Source organism: Megascapheus bottae, chromosome 3 (assembly GCF_031878675.1).
Source record: "Megascapheus bottae isolate mThoBot1 chromosome 3, mThoBot2.hap1, whole genome shotgun sequence".
In the NCBI taxonomy this organism is placed as follows: Eukaryota; Metazoa; Chordata; class Mammalia; order Rodentia; family Geomyidae; genus Megascapheus; species Megascapheus bottae.
Window position 1 is genome coordinate 22,507,172 of NC_143511.1, and position 20,813 is coordinate 22,527,984.

At 37.0% G+C, this 20,813-nt stretch overlaps 1 protein-coding gene across 1 annotated transcript in view; it reads right to left on the reverse strand.

The window, feature by feature from the left end:
- Positions 1–9,717, reverse strand: part of Tmc1 (transmembrane channel like 1) — a 152,464-nt gene extending 142,747 nt beyond the window's left edge. The window contains exon 1 of the mRNA XM_090329065.1: positions 9,646–9,717. Within this exon, the coding sequence (XP_090185191.1) occupies positions 9,646–9,661 (16 nt within the window). The 5' untranslated portion in view covers positions 9,662–9,717. The remainder of the gene's footprint in view (positions 1–9,645) is intronic.
- Between the last annotated feature and the right edge of the window lie 11,096 nt (positions 9,718–20,813).

The window sequence follows — 20,813 nt, forward strand, 5'->3', positions numbered from 1 at the left end:
CAAAAATGGCTCCACACTTCAAAAACTGACCATAAACAACATTCCATCTTCTGAGTACCAACTTCCATTTCAGTAAGTCCTGAAAATAATTATCTAATGAGAGTATTGTGATGATTAAATAGATTAGATTAAGTGTATATGATACTGACTGGTATTCAGAAAACACCAGTACACTTATATAATGAATTTTGGCAACTATAAGGTATTTTCCCTTCATTATGAAATGTCACAATCTAGCTAGAAATATATATATATATATACATATATCACCTAAGAACCAAACAAACATATGTATATATATATACATATGTACATATACATGTATATATGTATAGATAGATTATAGATAGATAGATAGATAGATAGATAGATAGTGATTGCCATTCTGATTCAGGTGAAATGGAATGTTAGTATAGTTTTAATTTTTATTTCTTTTATGGTTAGGACATTAAGCATTTCTTTATGTACTTATTAGACTTCTATATTTCTTCTTATGCAAACTGTTTATCCAGTTTACCCAATAAAAATTGTACTATTTGCTCTTTAGCTGCTTACCTATATGTGTTTTACCTATTTGTATCTTTTAGATATTAATATATTAAATTTTTTCTATTCTGTGGATTGCCATTTAATTTTGATAATTTGTTTATCTTTATGTGGAAGAATATATTAATCGAATACAGTGCCACTTAATCATTGTTTTTCTCATTTGCTGAGCTTTTGTAGTCTTATTCAGAAAGTAGTTAGCTATGCTTATGCCTTCCAGATTTTCTAGGGGTGGGGAAATGAATATATATGTGCCAGCACAGGGGCTTCAGAGCTTTTGCACCATGCATTAGCTTGTTACAATTAAGACCAGTATTCTATCATTTGGACCACACTTCTACTTCCGGTTCATTGGTGATTAATTGGAGCTAAGAATCTTGTGGGCTTTTTTTTTTTTTTTTTGCTTCAGCTAGCTTCAAACCTCATTACACACAACCTAGCCTTCTCTGTAGCTACGATTACAGGAGTGATCCCTACAGTAGTTTCAAAATTTCAGATGTTATAGTAAAAACTTGGAGCCACTGGGTGTTGATTTTTATGCTAGTTCCTGACCAGTAGTGAACACTCAGTAAATATTTACATCATGAATGAGTAAATGAATCAGTGATAAAGCAATTAACAAATGAAAAAAATACAGATATTACATAGCAATTTCCAGTCTAGGCTTACATTTACCCTATTTTCTCCTGAGCATTGGCACTGTAGATTACCATCGGAAACTTTCCCAAGAGGAAAGGCACAGGAAGGAAGGGCAGAGTTCATCAGTGGACAGAGCAGAGATTGCTGGACTAGACTGCAAGTGCTTCTGAAGGTTGCTTGCCTAAAATCCTTAGAGAAAGAAGGTCTATGCATGTCAGTATTTCTCTCCTGCTTCTTTCTATCAAAGCTCTTTTTTATTGTAGCTCTCACAAATCTTCCCCCTTAAAATTCCACATATTTTAATTTGCTGACTTCTTATTGCGGCATTTGTGTAGTCTGGCAGCTTTGCTTTTTTTATATCACCCAAATTTCCTCTATTTAGAGGCATTTCAACCACAGGACTCTGGGGCAGAACCACGTCAGGGAATAGCAAGTCATGTTCCTCACTTCCAAAAACTGCTATGTGGGTCACCCCCACTCTTAGTGAAAGCAAAGGTGGAATGGTTTTTCCCCCTTGCAGCTGGCACCGATGGCACACAAGCATCTTGTACCCTCACTCCAATGGAAAGCAAAAGGCTAAACAGATTTTCTTTTAACAGGACATATCAAATACAGTCTTAGCAGATATACCTGTAAGTTTGTAAACTAAAGTGACAACACGGTGTCTAGCGTAACTTCCAGATCTCCTGACAACAGCTGAGTCACCAGTTGCAGACTTGTGAACCTCTAAAGAGGAACTAGCTATGGTTTATTTCAGTGTGTAGCTACCTCTGTCCATTCATCCCAGGGTATCTACATCCAATGCTAGAGAACCAATGTGATATTCCACCTTTACACCATTTTCCATAGCCATCTGCCTAATAAGTAACTTGATCTAAAAATAGAACTTCTTCCTTCACTTCTTCTTTTCCACCAAACTAATGGGGGGATACAGATGCAAAGCCAACCTTTATTTCTAACACAAAATTCAATCAGAAGCTAAGGATGAGGAGTGAAGACTCAGAAACTAGAAATATCTCCTTATATGCTTCTTAGGGCACTTGAGAGTAAGTCCCAGGACGTTGACTATAAATTATGTCATAAAATCCAGGATCACCTTATCTATCATGCATGCTGTTTATATAACTGAACATCCATTCAGAAAGTTCAATTATTTGTGAACAATGGGAAAATATATCATAAAAGACTAGCCATACCCTTACTTTTCCAGAGATTTAATGATTTATTCTGATGTTTGTGGAGGAGTCACGATGATAAACATTTTATGATTAAGTTGTTAACAATTAACTTGTTGCTACAATTTTTTCCTTCTCTTAGAGAGAAGAAAATATATGGCATAAATAAGTAATTTTTAAGTATACAACATAAATCAGTAATCATGTATAATTTAAAACAAAAAAAAACCCTTTAAACACTATTATCAAAACATAAAACATAGCTAGGTGTTGGTGGCTCATGCTTGCAAACCTAGCTACTCAGGATCCTGCGATCTAAGAATTGTGGTTCAAAGCCAGCTCTGGCAGGAAAGTCAAAGAGACTCTTATTCCCAATTAACCACCTAAAAATCAAAGTAAATGGTGCTGGGAGTGTGGCCTCATTGTCAAGTCTAGCATGCACAAAGCCTTTGGTTTGATTCCTCACTACCACATACAAAGAAAAGGCTGGAAGTGCTGTGGCTCAAGTGGTAGAGTGCTAGCCTTGAGAAAGCTCAAAGACAGTGCCTAGACCCTTTTCATGCAAGCCCCAGAACTGAAAAACAAACAAATAAGCAAACAAAAGCAGAAATAAAGCAGTGGCTCAAAATGGTACAGCAGCAGCCCTGCGTGAAAAAGCTTAGAGAAAGCATCCAGGCCCTGGGTTCAAGCCCTACAACTGACAAAGAAGACAAAAAGGCACATGTAAAAGCATCACACAAAAACAGAATACAAGCCAGGCTCAGAGACCCACATCTGTAACCCTAGTTACATGAGAATCAGAGATTCAGTTTGAGGACTTCAATTTGAGGCCAGCTCTGATAAAATGTTAGGTGGACCCCATTTTAACCAAGCTTAGTATGGTGACCCAAACCCATAATCTCAGCTATGCAGTATGCTTAGGTAGAAGAGCCAAAGGTGGAACACCTTACAACAACAACAAAGAAAAATGACTAAAATGAAAAAAAGACTGATGATATGGCTTGAGTATGAGCCTAGCAAATGCCAGGACCTAAGCTCAAACCCCAGTGCTGCCAAAAGTTTAAAAATAAATAAAGAAACAAAACAAAACTTAAGGGAAACAATAAATTATAGGGAAAAAGGAAGAGAAGGAAGGAAGGAAAAATCAAGGTAGGAGAGCCCAGGTCTTAGCTACTTGATATTTCTGACCAGGATTCATAAACATAATTGCCTCGTGTCCACGAGATATTATTGCAAGAACAACCATGTATATCCATATTGACATGAAAATAAGAACTAGTATATATTTATTTTTTCTGAGAATTTAGTGGAAGTTTATTCTACTCACATTAACAATAGGCCTTTGTGTGCAAAGTTATATGTGGAAAACCCAAAGAAACTCAGATACTCTCTAGAAAGAAAAAATGTTTCTATATTTGGGAACTTGGAACAGAAATAGAAAGAAAGATTTTTGTCCTTTGAGCCTTGAGGAAGAAAATCGTGTTTCACTTGGATTTGTCTCTCAAAACCCTGATGTTTAAGAACAGGAACTGACCTGAGTACAATCTGGGAAGTCTGGAGAGATGGAAGCATACCTGTGTTAGAAATTTCTATTTCACAAAATCATTAAAAGTGAACAAAACCTTGGGCTAATTATGAGTGTAAATTGTATATAATATTGCCCATAGAGTAAAGGATTAAAAGCAACAATATCAACAAAAAATACAGCTACTATTGATGAGATATATGCTCATTACCCAGAAAATGTCATGCTACTACATAAATCAGAGATAGATTTTTCAGTCTCGACTTCAATAAGCAGATGAGGACAGGAATGCTAAAACAGACAAAATCATCAGCCTGCACAGTGTGCAGAATATCCTTCTTTCAAGGAGAAAGAACAAACATGAGGAATAAGGAACACATGAAGTTTTAGGAGCAGAAAATTAGTTAGAGCCACATTTGATCATTACGAAAGCAATGATTAGGAACCTGCAAGCCATCTGTAATTAAGACCTGGCAATTGCAAACAGATATCATAGCTAAGAGCAGAGCATGAACAGAAGAGAATATGCAGAATTGTGGGTTTTGGCTATGTGATTAAAGACTTCCCTTATAGGTTATTTTCTCCCAATGGATGACCCTCTTTCAGTCTAAAAAGTTACATCCTTTTTCCAAGAAACTTTCTAATCATTGACTCTTCTTCTCTCACATGCACACAGGCACTTCCCCCTGCCCACATCTCCCCCCACCCCAGCTCTCTGAATTCTTTTCCTGGATCCAGTGACTGAGCTCAATGGACTCTACGGTAAAGTATTTTTTGGCACCAAGACTCAGATCCAACATGCCTGTTTCTGTAGGAGAAAAGAACCGGCCTTCCTGTCTCTGTCCTAATTGAGGACCTGTTTTTCTACTGTCTGTATTTTGACCTTTTTTTCCCTCACCCAATATTGTCAGACAGCTTAGGTCGGCCTGACTTACTATGGGGTTCTTTCCAATATGCTCTTGCCTCTGAGGTACATATTTTGGGTTTCTGCATGGAGTGAGGTAGCGGTTTGCATTGAGGAAACATAGTTCTGACATCAGTTGAGTCCCAAACAGCTACAATTTGGAGGATAGAATACTAGAAAGGAGGGATCTGGATATCTTTGAAGTCTTTCATATTTGATTTGATCATTGCTATGTACATCCAAGTGTGGTGATCACAGAAGCCAGGAAACAATCAGCGTTTAGGACACAACAATTCCTGGAATTCAGAAGGTTCGGGAAAAGTTTAGTCTGTTCACTACTCAAATGAAAATTCTAATCATAGACCTTGTTTATAGTCCTTAGAAAGTTTTAAATTTTTTTGACTAAACCGAGTTAGCCTTGCTCTATACTAGCTCACACTAAGCTTTAACCAATTTTCACAAGCATAGGATGAATCCCAAGCTGTTGTTTTTTATTTGTAACCCAAGAGGGGAGATAGAAAAAAGTAAGGAAATTATTATCAAAATTATTTTAAATTTGATAGGCAAGTAAAGTTCAAAAAACTAGCCTGGGCTCTGGGATGCTAGGCATTCAGAAAGTAGAGACTGAGAGGCCAGCCTGGGTAGAAGCACATGAGACTCAATCTCAACCATTGAAAAGTCACTTTGGGTGTCATATGCCTGCTGTCTCAGCTACTATAGAACGTATGAAAAGAATCACAGTTCAGGCTAGCCTGAGAATAAACATGAGACTTTATTTGAGAAACAATAAAAGCAAAAGGGGCTGAAAATATGATTAAGGGGGCAACTATAAAGAGTTAATAGTTTGTTAATTGGTTTCAAGTTATATCAAATGAAAGAGAAAGCATGTAATATGGTTACACATTAAACTGCTATTTGGAATTGCTCATTTTTTCACAAATGTCCCATAATTCATCTGCATTACAAGGTTTTACTTCACAATATACTGAAGATCTTCAGTGACTGCCCATCCTTCCCTCTGGAAACTGTCTTAGCTTCCGAGAGTCTCTTCTCTCCAGGGTCTCCTCTCATCCTTCTGACCTAACCCTTCTGTTTTCCCTGTAAGTTAATATTCTTCTACCTGCCACAAAATGCTGACATCACCAGGCATGTTATTATTGGTCCCCTTTCCTGTCATTCAATGTACTTTCTAGGAAGCCACTTGAACACCACAGATGTCCGTCAGTGGAAGACTGTGTTCCTAGCATGCACAAGACTCTGAGTATGACCCTCAAAGATGAAAAGAGGGGAGGAAAAAGGGAAGTCACATGACTCTAATAACAACATCAAAACCAGTATAATCAATAATCATTTCTGTCCTGACCTCTAACAAATAACTCACCCATACACCAGTCATACCTTTTCTGGAGCCCTGTCTGTCAGAATCACGTGTAAACCTGTTTAAATGTCTTCAAATGTGCCTTTCCTTCCAAAGTCTCCAACAGCTTCCCATCCCCAATCATTCACTAGCATTCGAGGTAGTGAGTACACAATAGAGTTGACCTCCTGAAATCCCAGAGCTCTGTGGTTCTCTGTCATCTTCACACTTCATTGGAATACTGCACTGCAGAGTGGGATATGTGGCATCCTACAGCAATGTCCAAGGAAAGGTACTGTGTATAAAAACTTGTGTGCAGTGTTGATTCTCCTTGGCACAGAAATGGGCAAGGAGAAAGATCCAAGGAAATAACTTGCCTTTCTTCACTTCTTTATGTGCAATCCACAGGCACAGATATTTTTTTCTTATGTCCCATTGGAGCATTTCAATATTGTGCAATGTACTAATCAACTGACTTCCTCTAGTCCTTCAGAGCTTATTGAAAATGGTAAGAGACATGTGAAGAAATCACTTGCCAACGGTTCACCTCCAGCTATCATGGTGACACATCACTGTACATGAGCTAGAATCTGTAATGTGCTAAAGACTCAATAATCAAAGCTAAAGCTGGTGCCAGTGGCTCACACCTGTAACCTATCTATAATCCTAGCTATTCAGGAGACTGAGATCTGAGGATGGCAGTTCAAAGCCAGCCAGAGCACAAAAGTCATGAGACTCTTATCTCCAATGAACAAGTAGAAAACTGGAAGTGGCACTGTGGCTCAAGGGGTAAGGTTGTAGCCTTCAGCTCAAGAGCTCAGGAACAGCTCCCAGATCCAGAGTTCAGGCTCCACAACCAGCAAAACAAAAAAAAAAAAATAATTAAAAAATAATCAAAGCTATATATATGATACTAGATAGTATGTAAATCAAAAGAGGCATTGTTATTGTTCTTATCCTTCCTTGTGAGGCCTCAATAATGTCTAGAAAACTACATTAATTTATGCATTAACTTTCCTCTATTTTATTCACTTTATTTCAGTGGACACAGTAACTGCATGGAACATATATTTCCAGGCTGCAATGTGACATTTTGAAATATAATTGCATTTTGTCCATTTTCTTTAAATAAATCATGTAAATGTCATGGAAAATATCTAGAAGACACCTAAATGTCAACAGTGATCTTTCTGTGGTAGAATTCTGGTTTGTTTGGGATTTTTTTTCATGTATTTTTATTGTAATTAATAGAAGGGTTACATTATATTTGCCAGATAGAAGGCGCATTAATTCACACACATTGATACCCTTTCTCATGTCCTGGTCCCCATTTCCCTCCCGCCCACCCCCATCCCTCATCTTGTTTTCCCCCCTTCCATATCCAATTTCAAATAACCAAATACAAATATATACAATATATCAGATAACAAAGTGAGATACTGTAACAATATGAGATAACCAAGGGACAGCAAAAGAGATGAGAGATAACATAGTACATTAAAGACAACAATCACTCATTATATGGCTTTTGTTTCTATATCCTAGAGGTCCGTTCATTTAGCGTCATACTATACGGCCTTATGTATCTAAGTTTTGCTCTATTGCAAATCTCTGCTAGGAGAGCCCAAGGTTTCTACTTATTGTGACAAATGAAGGAAACCATTGTGCCTAAGTTCCTTTGAGTCTGGCTTACTTCACTTAATATGATTTTTTCTAAGTCTTTCCATTTCCTAACAAATGGGGCGATGTCATTCTTTCTGACAGCAGCATATAATTCCATTTTGTACAAATACCACATCTTGTTGATCCACTCATCAACTGAGGGGCATCTGAGTTGGTTCCATATCTTTGCTATGGTAAATAGTGCTACAATGGACATCGTTGTGCTAGTGGATTTAGTATGGATTTTTTTTTGGTCGTGGATCTTGAACTCTGGGCCTGGGCATTGTCATTTTCTGGTGATTAATTGGAGATAAGAATCTCTCAGACTTTAGTGCTGGCTTCAGCCCCCTGAGAGGTGAAAATTATAGGCATGAACCACCAGTGCCCAACGAATTCTATGTTTTGTTAGTAAATTATTTATTCATTTTCTGAATTTAATGACTCTTCTGCTATCACACACATGACATTCATAGTCAAAATGAACTTATTGAACATTAAACTGCATTGTTGTAAAGACAACAAGGTATTAGTTGTTTTCAAAATAGCATTAATAATCAGCAAGAATAAGCAATTTTAGAGCTGGGACTGTGTCTCCATGGTAGAATGCTTGCTTAGCATGTGTAAGGCCTTAGATTCAATCCCCAAAACCACAAAATCAAAAATAGTGTTATCCTTACCCACTTAATGAGATGGATAGTTTTTTTGATAGTTGCAGTGGCTCTATCATACATCTAAAAACATCTGGTGGAAGTTTAATATTTTTTAAACCCTGAAAATTTCATAACTACCTAAATAGATAAAGGACTTGAGGACCTTGATCAAGAAATATTAGGTAATACTTGAATCTTCTCCTTATTAACAGAAAATCAACTTCATGCTGTCAAAAGCGAATGCGTAACTTTGGGCTATTTTCAAAAACTTCTTGAGGCAGATGCAGAGAGCCTTATAAGTATGTGTCTTTGTTTTCTGGAAGCAGTAATTTTACTTTAATAAAGATATTCCTAAGAGTCCCCGGATGTTAGATGTTAATAACATGACTGAGCACATAAAGTAGGATACTACTCAGATTACCAAGATACTGGCCTGAAGCTAGATGGCTTTAATAGATTATCTCTAAATGAAGTCTCTGCCTCTATCTTCCAATCAAAGATCAAATGAATCCACTATACTGCCTAGAAAGGCAAGTATGTATGTCTACAGTTTTCCTATTTGAAAATTCTACTAAATTGTCTTTGGAGTATTTCAATATTACTTAAAGCAGATCAAACATCACAAAATGACTACAGACCATGCCACATTATACACCAGACATTGAAAAATCAATAGCGACTCACAGCAATCAATGATATATTTTATGACATTTCCCATAACTTTCCATAAACACCTCTACAATGTGATTTCAATACTTATGTTCTTCTCTTTCCTTGTCTTAGCTCATTTCTTCCTCAACTTATCTGAAAGCTTTATGTCATGAATAAATTAAATCAAAACACAACCCCTTCAAGAAGCTGTACATGCATTAATCTGATGACCTGTCATAACTACAAAGCGTAAGTGTAGAACCACAGTATATTTTCTTTTCCCACTGTCTCCCTGAATGCATGAAAGATAAATTTGGTCATTTGTCAATAGTAAACATCACACATCCAAATAAGAAACCTTAATGCTTTTCTATTTCTTAAACAAAAGAATCTAGCCATGGTAAGGAACTGGGAGGACGCAGAAAAGAGGAAAGTCCTGCAAGAAGAGGCAAATACTGAGAATTTCATTTAATAAACAAACTTATACCTCTATAGAAGGCACATAATACCACAAAGAGATCTTTACTTTGAAATACCTTTTTTTGGTGGCATCCTGGCAGTGGTGTCCTGGCAGAATGGCTCAGTGGACGGCCCGCTGGCTCAGGAAGGGATTGCAGTTGGGGATGGGGGGGGGCGGGGCAAGCCAAGGTTTCAGGTTTGATCTAGAGGCACGCTCTTACCTGCCACAGAACGTCTCCCCTGGTGCCATTTCACAGTCTGAAACATAAGAAGGTACTAATTTCCTCGCCATTAAATTTTTACGAATGTTTAGTTTGCCATTTAAGGATGAGAGTCCTCAGGTCACCAGAGTCACAGTTGGGGCTCATGTTTGAAATTAAAAAAAAAAAAATGGATTCTGTAAGTCTTGTTTGGCCCAAATCTGGCTTCATTTCACCATGTGCTGCTGCTGCCTGCCTCATTTTTAACTCTCCTCTGCCCCCATCCCCAGAGGCTTTAACCTAATTACACATACTGAGAACAGTGTAAGTTCCCTCTTAGAAAGGTGAGAAATACTAACCAGTAGGTATACTTGGTAAATGAAATGAGTAAGTAACGCAGCTACTCCGACACCCAAGAGTTCGGGTTTAAGCAGCAAAGCTATAAAGCATTCAGCTTAGCCATTTATCTTCCTTTCCTCAACAACTGCATAAAGACAACTTGCCATGAAGAATTTGATTCTTTTTTTCTGGAGAACTGTAACTTTTTATCCTGCTATAAAAACTTCTTCTGGCATGGTCACTTCGGAATGACAAACAAAAATAATGTCCATGATTTGAATGAAAGAAAGGGAGAGACAGTGTTGAAATGTCATGGTAACAAAAGAGCCTGCATTTTTAGAGTGAGGAACTGGCATTCTCTGGTTACTTCTGAGATAGCTGGCTTGGCTGTTCGGCCCTTGGCAAGAGGAAGCAATGTTTTGAAATGGATCCTCTTGGTACATTTATACCAGAGCAGCTTTTGGCCCTGCAAATCAATTGGTCCACATGCAAGATCCTTCTAGAATGTATAGCTAGATAAGTGTGTAATTTTTAACCTACCCAGTATGAGGCAAGCCTCAATTATAGTTTCAATTAAACTTTATAAGACTGATGCTTTTCTAGACTGTTATACTTTTCTAGATGCTAGATCTTACCTGGAACAGTAAGACAAGCGACAACGGACACAGTATTCTTAATTAAAGATATACAGAGTGATTCTTTAAATTGAGATCCATAGAGTTGAAATTCTGTTGCTACAAAATTACAGAATCTATACTCAAGAGTGGGATTAAAGTGAAAATGGACTCATTATTAATTTAGCACAGATAGAAAACAATTCAAATAATATTCTGACAAAAACAAAACAACATACTAGTGGCTGGGAGTGTAGTCTAGTGATAGAGTGCTCACCTAGCCTAGACGAAGACATGGGTTTGATTCCTCCATACCACATACACAGAAAAAGCCAGAAGTGGCACTGTGGCTCAGGTAACAGAGCACTAGCCTTGAGTAAAAAATGTCCAAGGACAGTGCATAGGCCCTCAGTTCAAGCCCTAGGACTGAAAAACAAAATACTAGCATAAATAAATTAACAAAAGATGTTCTATAAGCCCTATATCCATGAAAATAATAAAATAATACAAATATGTAATTAATGTAATTTTACAATTACATACAGAAACAAAACAGAAAAACAATTATGAGGGCAAAGTAACTTAAGCTAATTTAACTTTGTTAAAATAATTTCTATTTATTAAAAGACAATTCAAAGAAAAATTAAGTGGGGAAAAGTTATTTGATAGGACTAGCATAATACATAAAGAGTACTGAGTATCCATAAAAAGGACAAAACTTTGAAATTAGGAGAAAATAGCAAAACATGAATAGATACCTCATATGTGAGAACATAAAATGACATTGCAATTAAATAATGGGGAACACACATATTGATTTTGGAGATGACAGAAACATATATCCAATAAACCCGTGAGGAAAGAAACTCAAGATCATCTGAGGAAACAGAATTTAAGGCCACTGCAGATATAGATAACAATGTTTACCTATTTGTCTTGAAAAATTGATAAATGTGCCAAGGTCAACTAATAGATAATAAGGAACAACAAGATCTTTCACATATGGCTGGTAAGTTAGCTCAAATATTATGGATATCCATCCAAAAATAAACTGTAAAGTTGATCTTTTCCTGAACCACACATAATTTGGGGAAATCTACTGCTAAAAATATATACACAAAAAATGCTCAAGCATGTTCAAAAAGAGACAAATACTAGTTGTCTACCAGCATTATTCATAATAGGATGACCTTAAAAATGTAATATAGGATAGTCACAACATTGCAAAATATGATTTTGCAATATTTACAAGAAAAATGCACAAAACAGTAAAAGCAAGTAATTAGTTGACTCAAAAATGTAGGCATAAGTGAAATTAAGAGGGAAAAAAAAGAACTTTGAAAAGAAGAAAATAGTTGGAAAACTCACACTACCTACTTGCAGTATTTTTCTATAAAGCTGTAGTAATCAAATCAGTATAGTACTTCTTATCCAAAAGAAGGACAAAACAAATCACCAGAACAAAAGAGAAAATCCACAAATAAACTAGTATAAACAGCAAGGTTATAAATCATTCAGTTTAGCAATTTATCTTCAATAGGGGGAAGCCTGAAAACATTATTACTTCCCGTCAATGACTGTATACATAAAACTTGCAATAAGGAAATTGATATTTTTCTGGTGAACTATAACTTCTATTTTGCTCAAGGCTATATCCTTGCCCCTTGAACCACAGCATTTTGGTGTTTCTTCTGGCTTTTTAGTGGTTAGTAGAAGAGTCTCATGGAATTTCCTTAGTGGATTGACTTCATATTGGGATCCTCAGGTTTTAGCCTTCTGAGTAGCTAGATGATAGGCATGAAAACCTGGAGCCCACCTCCAAAGAAATGTTAAGTGATAGCTTTCTAATAGGAAGGATGAGAAGAGGTGAGCACTTAAACAATGACTGATTATTCATCCTCAATAGGTAAAAAAAAATGATAGGTATTAGCTGGTGACTGGTAGCTCATCCTATAATCTTACCTACTTGGAAAGTTGAGATGTGAGGATCTTGACTCTCTTTTCTCTGTCATCTTATGTCAAGGATGATCGATAGATTTCCATCAACTGGGAGAGCTCTCCTATTTAATGAAGTTTATAGTTCCAACGTTTGAATAAAAGACAACACCTCCTCCTAAGTAGTGAGTGCATGTACACAAAAAACGGAAGGAGTGTCAAACGAGCATATGCTGCAGTATGTCAGAGTCTTTGCTTAGAATACACTTGCTAATGATATACTCTGATCAGTCATTTTACATTATATCAGAATTACAGTTTTCCCTTACCCCTGACAAAACCCTAACCTTAAATAATACTGTTCTTTCTCTCTAGACTGACTTGGAAACTTCTCTTCTACTCCTGCTTGATATTAGTTACCCAACTCAAATGAACCAAGGAGAATTTGGTTGCTTAATTTTTGTCTTTTAAAATTGTAGTAAATAATAAGGTGATATTGCAATTTTTTGCCAGTCCTGGGGAACTGAACTCAGGGACTGAGTACTGTCCTTGGGCTTTCCTTGAGACTAGTAATCTACCACTCGAGCCACAGCACCACTTCCAGCTTTTCTATGTATGTGGTACTAAGGAATTGAACCAGTGTCTTCATGCATGGTGGCAAGTGCTCTAGGTCTAGGCTAAACTCCTGGCCCCATGCTATTATAATTTATATTAAGGAATATATGTATTTCATCATTTCAGTCACTAGACAAAGCTCCTAAAATTGTTGGAATTATTAAGCATGAGAGAAAGGAAAGGAAGCAACCTTTAAAAAAATTATACCAAGTCCCTCTTGATTTCACCTGGATTTATGTGAAACGACATGGCTTTTGAAAGGCTCTTAAGGATGAGGAAGATGGAAATCAGGCCCATAATTACAGAGTTAGAAATTTCAGCCCAATCTGTCCCCCACCTCACAGGAGGAAAGGAGACAGACTGGAGTTGACTATTATTACTGGCCAGTAATTTAACCAATCAGGTCTGGGTAATAAAGATTCCATAAAGGCCAAAAGGGACTAAATTAGAAGAGGTTCTATGTTAGTGAATGGGTGGAGGTACAGGAATAATGATATATCCCCCCAAGAAATCCTGGGAGCAGCTTGGCCTTTCCCACATACCTTGCACTAGCCATAATTTGCATAGGCCCGCTTTTGAGTTGGTTGTAAATTTCTGTGTGATTAACCAGTAATCCAATAAAAGCACTATTTTCCTGATTTCTGTGAGTCATTCCAGAAATGACAGAACTCTGTTATTTTTAGCTTCATAGATGATGACCAGCAATTTCTATGGCCATCTAAAGAGGGCAAGGTAAGTAATGTCAGAATTTAAATGAAGTATTGGGCCACCATTAGATGTCCAGGAGATAGAATTGATTTGATATAGAGAAGCCCTTGCACATTTGATGACCAGAGTACTGAGTTAAATACCAGAAAAGGCAAAATGTTAATTTTTTTCCTCTTTAATTGGTTTAGCAAAGTCGGGAGCAGGTTGTTTTACTTTTTGTTTTTCAGAACAGGTATTAATTAGGATTGGGTGACATATGTCAGTCAATAATTTTTTTTTGCCAGTCATGGGTTTAGAACTCAGGGCCTGAGCACTGTGCTTGGGCTTTCTCAAGGCTAGAGCTCTACCACTTGAGCAACAGCACCACTTCTGGCTTTTTGCTATATATGTGGTACTGAGGAATCCAACCTGGATTTTCATGCATGCTAGGCGAGCACTCTTACCACTAGGCCAAACTCCTGGCCTTCAGTCAATAATTTTTGTATGTGCTAATTTCTGTGGTTCTCAAAGCAAAGAAATTGCTTAGGAAAAAATCACTAAGCACATTTTATAAAAGGAATAAAAAGAAGATCAGACCCACATGGCTGATTGAAACCCAGGGTGACAACAGCAATATTCACAGCCACTCTGAATTGATAGTTAAGGGTCAGTGCCTACTGTTACCCAAATTTGACTGGGTATGGGCAGGATAAAGCACATAGAGCCTATAGCGGGATCTGAGAGTAGGGATACATTATTTTAAATGGGCAAGACATGCCTCTCTAACAAAACGTGGAATGCCTTCATTTGACATGAATATCTGGCTAACTTGTTTCTTTTTATTTTGTAAACATTTTGTTAGTATATGATAACAGCTTGATGGGTGGAAAATACATAAATCTCAAGAGAATAGCACAGCAAAATTTCATGGAGTTATGAGACCTTCTAGATTCCTGGCAGCTTCTTCCAACTTGGTCTTGTGTACTCTGATGCCCTATTGTGTTTCTGCACAACTCTCAGGAGTAGTTCCACAATCAAAAAGCCTTACTGGGATTGACTGAGTTGCATCAAAATAATTTGAGGATGGTGTCTCTTTTACTTCCCTTAGTGCTCAAAGGACTTTTCTGATAAAGCTTTTGGGGACCTGGAGTTATTAGGGTACGGGGATGTGTTTGGAGCAGAAAGAGTATATTATGGATTTGATTTCTTTATTACCTAGAGAAGCATTCAAATTATTCTTTATGTTTCTTGTGTCTGGTTTGCTAAATTTCTAAAGAAAAAAATCCCATCTCATGTACATTTTGTAATTTATTGCCTTTAAGGCTGTTCCATAATACATGAAGGAATAATTTTGCTTGTTAGAAATGTCCTGTGTCTTTATTTTGGTACTAGTTACACAAGGGCACACATTGGTCAATATTCACTGAACTGTGCATTTTAAATAGGCATTTTTTTTTGTCAGTGGTGGGGCTTGGACTCTGGGCTTGGGCATTGTTCCTGAGCTCTTCAGCTCAAGGCTACCACCCTACCCCTGAAGCCACAGTGTCACTACCACGTTTCCATTGGTTAACTGGAATCTTACAGTCTTAATCGCCCCTGATGGCTCTGAATCTTGATCCTCAGATCTCAGCCTCCTGAGTATCTAGGATTACAGGTGTGAGCACCATGCCCTGCTAGACATTATTTCTCATAACAAGCATTTTTATTAGCATCAATTAATTCTAAAATGGGATTTCATCATGACTAATCATTCCATAGATGTATACAGTATACTTTTTCTATCAATGCTTCCCATGAAACTAAGATGAGAAGTACACGCCATATTGGTTAAGATGGGGTCTACTAAACTTGATGTCTGAACTAGCCTCAAATTAGTGTCTTCTAGATCTTTACATTCCAAGTAACTGCGATTACAGGTGTGAAACACAAGCACCTGTCATTTTATGCTATTTATGTAGCCATCCATCTAGATAGACAGACAGACAGACAGACAGACAGATAGATCCCCATCACTTTCAAGAAGTTACTCTTTCTTTTACCCTCATATCTCACTACTATCGCATTACCATCAACATTTTAGAGGTGGATGCCCCTATAAGTGTCAATACAAATTATCTAGCTTCTTTTTATTGTAATGTATAGAAGGGTTACAGTTATATTCACCAGATAGTAGGAGCATTATTTCTCACACATTGTTACCCCTTCTCATATTTTTGTCCCCACTTCCATCTCCATCCCCTCCCAATCATCTTGTTTCCCTTTCCTATTCCCAATAAGAATAGCTTCTTAAACTTGGCTTGTCTTCTTCAATATGATAACATCTGTTTATTCTCCTAAAATAGCACAATTTTATTCTTCTTTATATCCAAATAATACTTCATGATGTGTGTCTACATTTTTTTCATCCATTTATAGCTTGTTGATTACCTAGTCTGAGTCCATCACTTAAATATTGTGAATAGCATTATAAAGGCAGCAAGTTATCGTTTTTGGTATGCTTACTTACACTTATTCAGATACATGCCCAAGAGTGCTATGACAGGGCTGTGAGAGTTCTATTTTTTTCTTATACCTCTATACTATACTGATTTCCCTAGTGTCTGGACCTGTTTACTCTCCTACCAGGAAGAAGGAAATGTCTTCCTCACCCCACCCAGAGTGATTACCATCTAAGTGAAGTGATAAGAAATTTCGGGGTAGTTTTGGTTAGCATTTGCTTTATGGCTAAGGGCATTGAATATTTCTTTGTGTGCTTATTCATTTCTTTGTGTGCTTATTAGCCTCTTATACTTCCTACACAAACTGCTTTGTTTAATGGAATCTCCTTGTACAACTACTTAAACACAGTAAAAAGAAACAAAAGAATTATGTGTTCAACTCATTTACCCAGTTATTATTATGGGATAGTAAACCTTTATCTAATGGAAAGCTGATGGTAATTCTGTGGGTTATATCTTCCTTTTGGTTATTCTTTGATATGCAGAAAGTTTTCAATTTGATACAGTCCCATTTGTCCATTCTTGCTATTATTTCCTGGGAAACTGATTCCTGTTCAGAAAACAGTTACTTGTGCTACATCTTATACTGTTTTTCCTGTAGCTATTTCATTAAGACTTTTTGATCCATTTTGACTTGGTTTTCATACAAGGTGGAAGGTAAAAGGTCTATTTTTTTATCTTCTGCATTTACATAGCCAGTTTTACTAGCACTATTTATTGAAGAGGGTGCTTTTTCCAATGTACATTTTTATTTCCTATGAAAAAAATCAGTATTTGTTTGTGTGATTTTATTTCTGGATCTTTATGTTTCATTGGGTCTGTTTTCATGTGAGTGTCATGTTGTTTTTGTTACCAGAGTTTTCTAGGATAATTTAAAGTCTAATATTGTGATACCACCAATATTCATTTTCTTTGCACAGGATTACTTTTTCTACTCAAGCTCTCTTTTTTTTTTTTTTTTTTGCCAGTCCTGGGCTTGGGCTCAGGGCCTGAGCACTGTCCCTGGATTTTCTCAAGGCTAGGGTTCTACCACTTGAGCCACAGCACCACTTCTGGCTTTTTGCTACGTATGTGGTACTGAGGAATCGAACCCGGGTCTTCATGCATGCTAGGCAAGCACTCTACCACTAGGCCAAACCCCCAGCCCTCTACTCAAGGTCTCTTATGCTTCCATATGAATCTTTAGGATTGCTTTTTCTATTTTTGCAACGATGACACTGGACTTTTAATGAGAATTTCATTAAATCTTTAGCTTCAAAGAGCAGATACCATTAATCCTCCATCTTGCTGTGCTTCTTGTCAATTCTTATATTGAATTTACTTATTCGTTTGTTTGTTTGTTCATAGGTCATGGGGCTTGAATTCGGCTTAGGCACTGTCAAGGTTAGCGATCTACTGCTTTGAGCCCCGCTACCGGTTTTCTGGTAGTTAACTGGAGACAAGAGTCTCATGGACTTTTCCAGCTGTGGACTGGCTTTGAATTGTGATCCTCAGATCTTAGCTTCCTGAATAGCTAGGTTTGCACGAACCAGCCACTAGAGTCCAACTTATCTTAAATTCATTACACATCTGCGTGTATGTATCAAATTATCTTGGCCTACACATGTAAATGTATACAAATACTATATGTTGATTAAAAAATAAATGTCAGGGGCCGGTAGTTTGGCCTAGTGGTAGAGTGCTTGCCTAGCATGCACAAAGACCCGGGTTCAATTCCTTGATACCACATACATAGAAAAAAACTAGAAATGATGCTGAGGCTGAAGTGGTAGAACTCTAGCCTTGAGAAAGTCCAAGGACAGTGCTCAGGCCCTGAGCTCAAGCCCAGGACTGGCAATAAATAAATATATAAATAAATAAGTAAATGTCAGGAAAAAATAGTAAATGTAGAGTAAAGCTTTTCATTTAAACAATAATGTGCAACAGGAAACACTGTACTGAGAATTTTTTTTTTAACAAATTGAAGAATGAAGAACTTGATGGGTATGTTGTTATATTCTCCTGAAATTTAGTATTACATAAGAAGAGTTAGGATTCATTTTAATCTTGGCCCTTTCATTGGCAAATGTATTTTCTACAGCCTAGGTACTTATTTTAAAAGCACACACATACATGGAATTAACACCTTTTAAGATTAATGCTTTTTATTAGCGTATGTGATTCCTTCTAATCTGCATGCCTTCGACCCGTGTCATCACAGTCCATTTTATTCCACTATTTGTATCTTTAATGTTTGTTCTGTTTGTAATTACCTGTCTTGCTACCTTCAGAACACTTGAAAGTTTTCTAACTCCACTTTGCCCTTCATATCCATTACCTTTCCTTTCCAGATGTCTGTTCTTCTACTCTGTGCCTTGGGGTAGCTGAAGCTGTGCAAAATTGCAATCCCTCAGCAGGGCTGTTTTACTGCTTTGTATTGCTTTATGTCTTTGTCACTCTGCACCATCCTCCTGTATCTATTTCCAACACTTCCTGCTGGGTTGGCATCTTGGCTGGATTTCTTTTAGTCTCTGTGTGCCTCTGATTGGGGTCTTTTTGAATATGATTCTTACTTTTAGAGGCCTTCCCCCTGATTTTTCACTTCCATTGATGTTCTCAGGTAAACAAAGTACATGGAGATCTGACACTTAAGGGAATACATACTCAACTTCCCCAGCAACTTCTTTTAAAGATCCAACAACTTGGACAAAACAATTATTCAAGGTCAGATTTGATGTGAGACTGACTGAACCATTGTAGTCAAAGATACATGGTTCACAATGCAGACGTCATACTATTTAATAGTTAATATTTATTAACTATTTATAGCTATTATAAGTATGTCATACATTTAATATTTAAAGAATTTTGTAGCTTGCAGCTATCCTTGTAATATATATATATATATTTTTGATCATAAATTATCATGTTTCCTATCTTTCCAGAAAGTCAAATATATGTGGCTGGTAAAAGTTGTGAAGGAAGATCTCATTCCTGTAAAACAGAGTTATCCAAAGGGAATCTTGCCAACACTGGAAAATTTTTAAATGACTTATCCACCTGCCTAACTATAAACTTAGTAGAAGAAGCTTTACTTCACATAAAAAAACAGACCAAGGGGCCAGGAGTTTGGCCTAGTGGTTAAGGTGCTTGCCTAGCATGCATGAAGACCCAGGTTCGATTCCTTGGTACCACATACATAGAAAAAAGCCAGAAGTGGTGTTGAGGCTCAAATGGTAGAACTCTAACCTTGAGAAAGTCCAAGGACAGTGCTCAGGCCCTGAGCACAAGCCCAGGCCAGGACTGGCAAAAAAAAAAAAAAAAAAAAAAAAAAAACAGACCAAAAATTATAGACTCTAATGCATCCTCCTAGTTAATTAACAAAAATATTTAATAGCTTTAATATTCAATTTGATTCATAGAAGATAAAACAACTAAAAATTATCACACAAACCTACCCATACTCATATGCATACAAACTGTAATATTTCTTAGTCTAATAGCACTTCATAACTTCTTAATAGGACATAATATTCTGCATCATAATTGATATTTTTGTTTCTTCCTTGGTTCTAGTACTGGCGCTTGAACACAAGGCCTCAAGTTCTTGCTTGGCTTCCTTGTTCATGGATGACACTTGATCCATACCTCCAGTCTAACATTTTGTTTGACAATTGGACCTAAAGTCTCACACATTGTTCTAGTATGGCTGGTCTCAGACCTCAATTCTCTAAGCCTCAGCCTCCTACATAGCTAGATAACGTATTTTTAATTGATTTTTTATGCTATTCTATTGATCCCATGGGAGCAAGGTCAATTTGTTTTTGTTCTTTTGTCTATTTTTAGGTCCAAGACCAGAACTCAGACTAGGTAACCTGACATTTTCTTTCATTGGCTACCAACTGAGCCATACCTCCAACCCCTCATCTTTGCTTTTAGATTTTGCATCATTGATCACAGAGATTGGAGAAGGCAGACACTCAACAAATGGTTCTTTAACTCTGGATTATACTGAACAGTAAGCCTAATTGCCTTTCTTTCAATAGAATGAGTACCCCTCAGTAATGCCTTAATTTGGAGGTGCAGCTTGTTTGAGTTGCAAGATTAGAGAATCATCCAGGCACAGATTCCAACCTCCAGCTCTGCTACCAGCAGGCACTGTGTTCTTGGAATAATTATCCAGCACCCTTGAGACTCGATTGGAATACAGTGATCACAAAAATGCCAGGGTTTTGATGAATATAAATGATGAAATAAAAACACACAGAGAGTGTGGCATATAGTGGCAACTTAATAAGTAGCCTTTTTAAAATTATTGATAACTGTAAGAATTTCTATTATAAGAAAATATTAACAAAGAATCTGATTTTTACATATT